Here is a 9,899-nt window from a genome sequence, read left to right as displayed (position 1 = left end):
TAGCCATTGTGGGGTTCAGTGCCAGCCTGCCCTCTCCTCCAGACCCTGTGAGCAGGCTCAGGCTAAGCTAGGTCCAGCTAGCATAGACCAGATCTCCCTGCCAGTCACAGGCACGGGAGACAGGCGGCAGGCAGACTGCATACCAACTCCAAACTTGCTTTACTCCAAACGTAACCCAATCAACAAACAAGGTGGCAAAAGGAGCCACTGAAGATACCCAGGGACAGACAAGAATGGGGTCTAGTCTGGGCTGGACAGTGCCCATGCTCAGAGGCAAAGCAATGGGCTCCAGAGCCACTGTGCCGTGGCCCTGCCGAGAACCTCAGGACGTGACTGAGCACCCCAGATGGTTTATGTCTGAGGGCCTCTACCGTTATGCCTCACCCCACGCCTGCCCAACTCGAAATGCATTTCCCCAATGAGGTACAGTCTTATACATGTAGCCTTTGAGTTCTACTGCCAGAGGCAGGAGGCCTGGACAGAACTGACCGAGTCCATGCTATCCAAGTAAGCAGAGGAGCTGGTGGGGCCTTTCCTCCTCCTGGGAGGCAGACAGGTCTTACTGCGAACAAAGACCCCGACACATACACAGAGCCCTTGAAACCCCTCTCTGGCTTAAGAAAAACGGCCTCTGATAAACTGTAAAGGCACATGTCCCCCTAAGCCAGCTACACTATGATGTCTCTGCCACTCCAGGGTTCAACATGGCCAGGTTCTCTGGAGAACTGCTACTGTCCCAAACAGAATGTCCACTACTCCTAGCCTCAAGCATTGATGAGCTTAAGATCCCCTAGAAACTTGACACGTCCAGGGCTGGGTTCTATGGACAGGTCCGACTGAAAGTCTAGTGCAGGAGGGAGGCTGGGCTCAGCACTTCCCACATCATCTTCAGGCAGGCCACCAAATATGGCCATCTAATCAGCCACAAATGCCAATGTCACAGGACAGTGGAAAGATAGCAGTGCAGAGGGAGGTTAGGAGACATGGAGCCATGTTCCAGCAGAGCAGCTCTCCTTGTCCCAGCCATGCAGGCCTTACTCTCTGTGGTCTGGTACCTGAGACAGGGCCAGCTCTGTGTAAGAGGTGGGTCTGGTTTCTGCCCAGCTCTCCAAAGGCTACAGGCTGCCAGGGGCAGGTTGGGAAGAATACCTGAGGTTAGTGCCTACTAATAAGGAACCTGCCATCCCTGACAAGGAGGTCTCAGTGCAGGCTAGCAGCACCACACACACACACACACACACACACACACACACACGGGGGGGGGGGGGGAGCACTGAGCACTGGGAACTTTCATCAGCCCTCTGGCCACTGCTTTTCTGGCCAGGAAGCTGCATCCTGGGAGTGCTGTGGATTCTCAAATGACCAGCCATCTCTCCTGCTCCTGGTGGCAGTAGCTGGCCTCAGGACACAGCTGTACTCCGCTCCGACAACAGGAGCATGGAACAAAATTGAAGCCCTAACTGCCTGCAAGCTTAGACCTAGGGAGGATGAAACCTCAAGTGGCTTAGGTCTGGGTGAAGCCTCTAGTGAGGACAGTGTGTGCAGGGGAGGCTGCTCTTAGGTCTGGGAAAGGTCACCAGCTCAGAATCTGCAGCACAGGCTGACAGGACTCAGTTCATTTCGTCCACATCCCACGGTCCAGGCTTTAAGTACTGGTGGGGCAGGGGCTCCAGGCTCAGGAGGTCCGCAGTACAGGACAGCACAGGAAGACTCGAGGCATGGAGACTTGCAGGCACTCTGCTCCCAGGTCATTTAACAGACTTGATGCTCAGCCTTCTCCAGAATTCAGAGCCCATCGGCACTAGGCAATGAGAAGAGGCTGCCTGCCTCACCTCACAGTTCTCCGTCGAAAGTCTCAGCCAGCTTCTCCTCATCTGCCTGCTGCCTCTGCTGCTGGATCCGAGCATAAGAAATGGCGTCACCCCTGGAGAGAAAAAAGCAGGTGTTCTACGGGCATGACCCTCCCACCCCCACCTCCCAGGCTGCATCCCAGGCGTGGCCCGCCGACAGATTCCCCCAGGACTGTATTCCTTAGAGGCCACTGCCGAAGGGGCAGAGCTTTGGTACTCTGGAGGGGCACATGCTGCCTGGCACTGACTAAGCTGAAGGGAAGAGGTGGCAGCTGGTTGCAACATCTGGTGCATACCTCACTGTACAAGCCAGGCGAGAGGGACCACAGAGGCTGTCCCTCATTTCCTGCCTCTGTTCCTGAGAGCACAGATAAGTCAATTGTGCCCACTACATAACAACCAGATAAAGGGTCCCACTCAGACCTTTCCCACTTCAGATGGGGTGGCAGGGACAGAAGAGGGGGCCCACCCCAGGACTGGGCTGTAGACGCACTTTTTGCCCAGGGCAGACAGTCCGTACAGCACCCCGGTGGCAAAGGCGATGGCGTTGCCCAGCAGTGTAGTCAGTGTCAGGCTCATGATGATGGGAACAATGGCCATCCTAGGAGAAAACAGACATCCCTAAAATCCCATCTTTTCTGGGGACAGAGTCCAAAACTATCAGGTCTTTGTGGCAAAGCTTTGATCCGCGCAAGGTTAAACAGCAAAGAGCTGGGTAAATGACTCTACTGTTCTTTAGAACAGAGAGGCTGGGCCCAGACAGTCTGCAGTATAGTCCAGCTGTGCGGCCCTATGACCAAATTAGCTTCTCAAGGCTCCACTCCACTGTACAGTGGGGTCAAGCCTGAGATCCTGACGTCAGGGTAAGGGCTGATGGCCATTTATCCTAAACCCACTTCCCAAGCACCAAATGAACACTCATCACTACAGCAGCCTTGGGCCAGCTGTGCTTCAACAAGGCCCCCCAGCCCATACCCCAGGGAACACTGGACCCAGTGCAACTATGGGGCTTCAATAGCAGCCTGGCGCCACCTAGTGGTGAGTTCATTTAGTCCTAAGAACCTCTGCAGCTCAATCTTGAGGGATGGTATTTTTCCAACATGAGGTGAATGATGGACACATGGACCCAGGAAGATGATGGAGCTTGCGGCTCAGCCCTCAGGCCAGTCATTTCCGGAGAGGAGTCTCACTGGGCAGGAGGATGACACTCAGAGCCAACTGCACTCCTTGGATTTCAGGTGTAGATGTCTGCGCAGCGCAAGTGCTTCAGAGCACAGAGTCCTTGACGGGCACGGTTGTGACTACAGTACTCAGCAGTCACTGACTAGAGTGCTGAGACCCAAGCTTTAGGGCCACCTTATGTCATACCAGGTCACCGTGGCCAGCATCAGAGCTTTAAGCATGGTGAAGTTTGGTGACAGCCGTAATTGGTAGGTGAAGTGTGCTACCATGTTTTCAACAGGATATTTGTTTTATGACAATGGAAACTAAGAAATTATCCCCTATAATAAAATAATAGAAGTCAAGAGGCAGAGGAGGAAGGAGGAAAACTGTTAACATTAAAGGCAAATGACAGGCTGGAAAAATCGAATGGGAACGAAACAAAGGAATCTGAGGTCTTTAATACTGAAAGCGTACAGCCTGCAAAGTCACACATTAAAGCTCTCAAGAGAGTGGACCAGAAGCTAGAAACCCTGAGACAGAAAACAAATGTGAGCATGCAGGAGGGGATTGTGCTTTCCAGACATATGAGAGTAGCATTAGGCACTGCGTGGAGAGGAGAGAGACGCCCAGATGGCCTCTGGGGAAAGAAACTGAGTCGTGTATGTTAAGATCTTCTGGAATTCCACACCTGGAAACATCTCCTAGGGGATGCTCACCAGACTTGATTGACACCAGCTAACAAATTGAGGCAAAGCCAGTATGTCCAGCTGAATAAATGTGCTTACCAGTAAAAGGAGTGTCACCATTTTTGTGACAGTACTGGAAATGCTGACACCACAGCAAGTCAAAAGAGCAGGTACAAGCGTATGTATGACGGTTATAGTGTCTGAACTCAGACTGCGGGTCACATGCCACAGATGGACAGTGACGTCTGCAGCAGCCATATTTTACTTTACAATTGACTTTTGGTAAACATACATTACTGTCAGCATCGTGACAACACATCTTAAAAACCCAATGAAAGCCAGGCATGATGGCGCATGCCTTTGATTCCAGTGCTCAGGAGGCAGAGACAGATGAATTTCTGTGAGTTCAAGGCCAGCTAGGTCTCCAACATCAGACCATCTCTAATACAGTGGGGGAAAAAAGACAAGGGGTGAGGAGGTGACTCAGCTGGCAAGGTGCCTGCTGTGCACGCACGAGGCCTGTCTGGATCTCCATACAAACCCAGGCACTCTAGGGCTGGTGAGGTGGAAACAGGTGGATTCCTAGAGCTCACTGGCTCGAGGTCTAGTCAAAGGTGTGAGATCCTGGCTCAGTGAGAGACCCTGTCTTTAAAAACAAGTAGAAAGTGACTAAGGAAAATACTGATGTCCACATTAGTATTTTCCACACACGTGTGCATACATGTATTATGCATGCATGTACACGTGCATGTGTGCACGTGTACATACACACATGGTACAGTGATTAGAATTTTGTGACCCTATAATCCCCCGAGACTTATCAGGAAACTGCCAGCAGGCACACACTCATATGTTCTCACTGCAGAAGCCACTGAGACTACACCAGTCCTGAGGCTGACCTCATCTTAGACAATATGGTAATTATAATGAGTATTTCTGCCTAGCCAGGATCTCATGGAAAAGCCTTTCTTTAGAGGCTCCCAGGTATTAAACTTAGCCCGAAAGTGCTGCAGTCGGACACGCCGCATTAGTCAGAAGCAGAAGTGTGTATTTAGAGGGAAATGGTGTTTACTGTTCTGCAGTCTCACATCTGGACCTCTAGGTTGGCCACACTCCTCCCAAGGCTTCACAGCACCATCTCCACAACAGCCTGGGAACTCCCAAGTGAAAGAGCAAATCCCAGCTGCTTCCCTGCTCTTCCACAGAGATCTTAGAGCTGCCATCTGAGCTCCGGGAGGCACATACTGGGTCCCATTCTTCAACACCTGTTATTGGACGGGCCAACGGCTGTGTCCACAGCTATCAAATAAAAGCTTCTGCAGAAGACAAGGCCTCTACCCGCTCCTGCTCCACCCACCTCACCAACACCTGTTTTAATCAGCTGGAATCTGGGAACCGTGCCATAGGCACTGCCCAACAGCCCCTCACCCGCAGTAGAAGACAGCCTTCTGCCAGGAGCGCAGCCGGTCAACCTTCTCAGCCACTGTGTTTGCAAACTCCACAAACTGGCAGCAGAAGGGAGCCTCACACAACAACAGAATGAAGGCGTTCATGCTGCAGGGGCAAAGGCAGAAAGGACATGACAGTTTATAACCTGGGACTGCAACAGCTTTCATGCCAGTGGCTCAAGGAACACTACCATCTCACAGGCCTTGGATACTACAGGGTACCAGTTTCTGCCAAACAGTTCAACAACCACCCCACCCCACCCTGCCCCATCATCCCTAACTACCCAAGCACCCTGGAGGAAGAGCCTGGGGTCTGATCTTTTTATTGTTCCAACAGTGAAATGAAAGACCTTGCTTCCATATTATCTTGAGCCAGCAGCATGTTCATCCACAGAACTTGGCCACACTGCCCATTGTCAGGACTATACCATAGTCACTAACACTGACATCAAGGGCAGGCCGCCCACAGCAGAAATGCAAGGGCTGCCTGGGCCACCACTACCCACGGACTAAGCTGGGAGCATGTGGGTCAGGGGGACAGAGATGCAGGGTAGTAGGCTGCTCATGCTAGGAGCTTCCACTCAGGCCTTTAATCCTTGCCCAGCTGCTGGAAGCAGCTAAGTTGCTGGTGCTAAAGGCCTTTGCTCCCACAGGTGGGCAATGGTAATGACCAGACAACAGGGCCATTGCCAGACCCCACATCTATCTGGGAGCAAAGTGCCACTGACCACCTGATTAACAAACACAACCCTTGCACTCTTAACCACTGCCATCTTCCCACCACCCACCAGTCTTCTAGATACCAGCTCACTTTCCGCCAATCTGTACATGACCTCTATAGCCCCCATCCTTGCTGCCTTAGGCCAGCATAAGCCTCTGTACATATCACCAAAGGACTCAGATCATCCTGACCTGAGGCCCTAGGCAGGACCTTGCCCCAGATGACTATCTAGTGCCCTATGGGTACTAAACACTAATGCACAGTGTTTTCCACGCACCTTGAGCAGCCCCCTGTAACCCTTTTCCCTGGGATCTAGCTGCCCAGAAAGAGGGTGGAAAGGAGCTCCCTATGGATGCTATAGCCACCAGTTCCACCCACATCTGCCCCCTAACTCTAACCCTGCCTTACAGCTGACCACCCACCCACCTTTGTCATAGACCCTCAGTTCTGACCTGAAGCTCCCAGAGAGAAGGGCCCATTATAGTCGACAAGGATTCTACCATGTCTGGCTGAGTAGACGCTACGACTGTGTCTGTGACCTTGTCCCCAATAAAGGCTCAAGCAGCTATCAGGAACCCTCTATGGGAGCGGGAAGGGGGATGAGACCTGCACCACATGGCCTCGAACCCCACGGAAGCAGGACATTCACAGCTACTCACATCATCCACACGCCAGCTGCGATGTTCAAAGGGTGGATAGTGACACAGTTGAAGAGTCCAGAGATGGCACAGGCTTCAAAACAAAGGACAACGGGCAGGAGTTAGCAAAGTGTGGCAGAGCTGCAGAAGGGCGTCTGAGCAGACACTGAGAACACATGGGGCTCCCCCTGGGATGCTCAGCTTTAGGGCTTCTCAGCAACCACCATCATCTGAGGCAGTGGAGAGTGGTAAGTCTACATCTGAAGCTCAAGTCTAGCTACTTTCATACTTGGGGGCTGAAGGGCAACATCCTTCTCAAACCTAAGGCTCTGATTGGCCGGACCTTAGTTCCAGGTTATTATCAAACCTCTCCTGGGGGCACGGAGAGATGGCTCAGAGGTTAAGAGCACTGACTGCTCTTCCAGAGGCCTGAGTTCAAATCCCAGTAACCATATAAGTGGCTCACAACCACTAAGATGGGTTCTGATACACTCTTTTGGTGTGTACTCACATATATTAAAAAAATAAATAAATCTAAAAAAAGAAAGGAAGAAAGGTAGGTCAGGCCTGTTCTGACTTTACTCAGAACCTGCTTATCTGTATCCACTAGGTGAATTACTCAAAAAAGTCTTCTGACTTGGCAAATGCCACCCAGGTTTATTTGGGGTTGTTCTGCTGCTGTTTATGCTTGCTTGGTAAGGGTGTTTTGTTTTCCTTGGAGACAGAACCCTGCTCTATAGCTCAAGCTGACCTCAAACACTATCTTTTTTTTTTTTTTAAGATTTATTTATTTTATGTATATGAATACACTGTCACTGTCTTCAGACACACCAGAAGAGGGCATCAGATCTCATTTCAGATGGTTGTGAGCCACCATGTGGTTGCTGGGAATTGAACTCGGGACCTCTAGAAGAGCAGTCAGTGCTCTTAACTGCTGAGCCATCTCTCCAGCCACCTCAAATAGTATCTTGCTCCCTCAGCCTCCTGGGGGCTGGGAGTGCAAGCATGTTCCACTATGTCTGACCACATCTTGAATTTGGTCAGGACACGGATGCCTCTCATGATACACCAGGCAAGATCCAAATGACAATCCCACATCTAAAACATGAGCCACATGAGCCTGAGTTTGTTAGTTTTCTAAGCTCACTTTTCTCTCCCACACATGGGCAGGCTGTAGAAGAGCAGACACCCTGAGGGGACAGTGTGTGGGCTCTTCTCCAGAGTCTGACTGCTCTTCAGTGTGGAGCTCCAGTGAGGCTCCTCCCCACTGGCTGTACTGTGGGGTTACAGTCTGCCCCAGCCACCCAGACTTTACCAGGAACTCTGGGAGCCTCTGAGGACATTCCTGGGAGCTGCCCAGCCTGGCAGGAGACAAGCTAAGGGAGGGCAGAGTGTTGGCCCTCTGAGGCTGCAATTAGCACCAACTTATTAAACTTGCAGCAGGCCTAAGTCACCTGAGCCCTCCACTGGGCCTGGAATTCCACCATTTTCCACTTTCCTGTGTTACACTAAGCAAATGGAAGCTGATGCAGGAGAATGGACAGAATGACCAAGCTTCCAGGTCCACAGAAGTGAGGGACTGTCCACCTCCTGCCTGTGTGGGGCTTGCACTCCTGTCATCAGCACTGTCTACAGTGTGGCTCCACCATGCTGTCCTACACAGCCAGCTTTGGGAACACCAGGTCACAACCCAGACCAACAGGACAATCCAGGACTCAAATACATCCATCCACCAGGGGAGCAAATGCTCATGTTCTCCACATAAGGGAGATGTCACTACACGACCCTTTCTTCCTCAGAGCTACTGTCTACAGAGGCCTTTGGGACCAGAATAAATCCCTCCAATAAACCAATAAACTCCTTAGAATATCCTTTGTTCCAAGAGAGGATAGCTCTATGTCAAAGTGACCAGCTAAGCCATAGCTCCTGTCAAACCCCTATTGAGTTTTTAAAGCAAATACAAGTTTTCCTTCCCTCCTGGGATATGCCAGTATTCAAAACCTTGATGCTCTCCCTCCAATCTGCAGGTTCAGGGGACAACTTAAGTTATTGCCACAGGTCTCCCCTAAGGTTTCACCTATGGCTTGACCCAGCAGGAGGGTTGGGGAGGCCTTCTGGAGTAGCACACACCCACCTTAGGAAGCACCGGACTGGGTGGGATTTCCAAAGCCAATCTAATCTAGACGTCACCTGGGTCACTGACTGGATCACCAAGATGGAGGGAGGGGAGCTGCCTACAAGTCATGGTCTGGATCTTCCTAGTTTCTGAACCCCTTAATGCCACCTTGAAATAGCTAACTGCACTGGAGAGGATTTGATCAACCTCAGCAGACTCCCTCCAGGGCTGCCTTACCAGGGCAGCACATACCTAACCCTATCCTACCCATCTGACCAGCAAGATCATCTGGACAGATGGGGCTCCAAGGTACTCCTCCAGGATGGATCTGGCCCTACCCACACAGTCTCTGCTCCGGTACCAGACAGGCAATGGGATCCTCGGACCTTCCTTTCCTGAGACCAGCACTCGCCTGGGCTTCTAGGAATTCACAATGAAAGGGATACACAGGATTTAGCAAACACATTGGGTTCGAAGGTTTTGTGTGGACGGCCAGCAACATTGCTGCACTTAAAAGGCGGATCTGCCTTCCCTTTTTATTCTTTTGGAGCTTGAGCAGAGAAAGCTAGCTGGTGTGGAGGACACTGAGCCGGCGAGCAGCATTAGGAGAGGGTGGACAGGTAGAGAATCTGAGCCTGAATCTGAGTAAGAACCCGAGGAGAAGCTGCCTCTCCGCCCACTGCCCAGCCACCCTGAGGGGCCACCCTCCTCCTGGCACCATCTGACCGTCAAGCAAACTTCCCAGCCTGTGGAGAGCTGCCCCACCCCCATTTGTGAACAAGTTTTGTCCAAAGGCTGGGAAATTGTCAGTCCCAGCCCAGCGCAGGTGAGCATCACCAGGCAGAGGCGGGGCCGGGCAGGGGCAGACGCGCGTCCTCTGTGAGTCTCATCTCTGGTCAAGGCCAGAACAGCTCAGCTAGGCTGGCCTTCGAGTTCCGGCGTCGAACCGCAGGCCTGAGGCCGGGAGCCATGGCAACCCCGGGGACGCCCGCTCCCCGGACACGATACTCACACACCGCCCCTAGTACTCCCGCCAGGCGGCACAGCCAGCGGTACCACCATGTCATGCCTTCCTCCTGCGCCGGCGGGGCTGGGCCAGCGGCTGCCCCGGCGGCACCCGAGCTGCTCATGTTGAACGCTGCGCGCAGCCCCGGGCGCGCACAAAGAGACGTGTCCACCCGCGCGCGGCCTTATGGGAGAGGCGATGATTAGCATAGGGGCGGACCCGCAGGCATAGCTGGGGGCGGGGAAATGGCGTATTTTAGCATAAGGGGCG

The 9,899-nt window shown here is 52.4% G+C and overlaps 1 protein-coding gene across 2 annotated transcripts; it reads right to left on the bottom strand.

The window, feature by feature from the left end:
* Positions 1-142: 142 nt before the first annotated feature.
* CACFD1 (calcium channel flower domain containing 1) lies at positions 143-9,772 on the bottom strand. Of its 2 annotated transcripts, none has more exons than XM_080927533.1 (5): positions 9,636-9,772; positions 6,529-6,601; positions 5,129-5,254; positions 2,344-2,451; positions 143-1,924 (listed from the first exon to the last, which is right to left on the bottom strand). In XM_080927533.1, the coding sequence occupies exons 1-5, from the start codon at positions 9,751-9,753 to the stop codon at positions 1,834-1,836; spliced, it is 516 nt and encodes a 171-aa protein (XP_080783659.1). In that variant the 5' UTR covers positions 9,754-9,772; the 3' UTR covers positions 143-1,833. The 2 variants fall into 2 exon arrangements, with proteins under 2 accessions (XP_080783659.1, XP_080783660.1); XM_080927534.1 differs by lacking the exon at positions 9,636-9,772 and adding an exon at positions 8,876-8,940.
* Between the last annotated feature and the right edge of the window lie 127 nt (positions 9,773-9,899).

The sequence above is a fragment of the Micromys minutus genome (assembly GCF_963924665.1).
Source record: "Micromys minutus genome assembly, chromosome: 13".
Classification (NCBI taxonomy): domain Eukaryota; kingdom Metazoa; phylum Chordata; class Mammalia; order Rodentia; family Muridae; genus Micromys; species Micromys minutus.
Note: the sequence above shows the minus strand (reverse complement) of the source record. Positions and strands in the feature narration are given on the sequence as shown.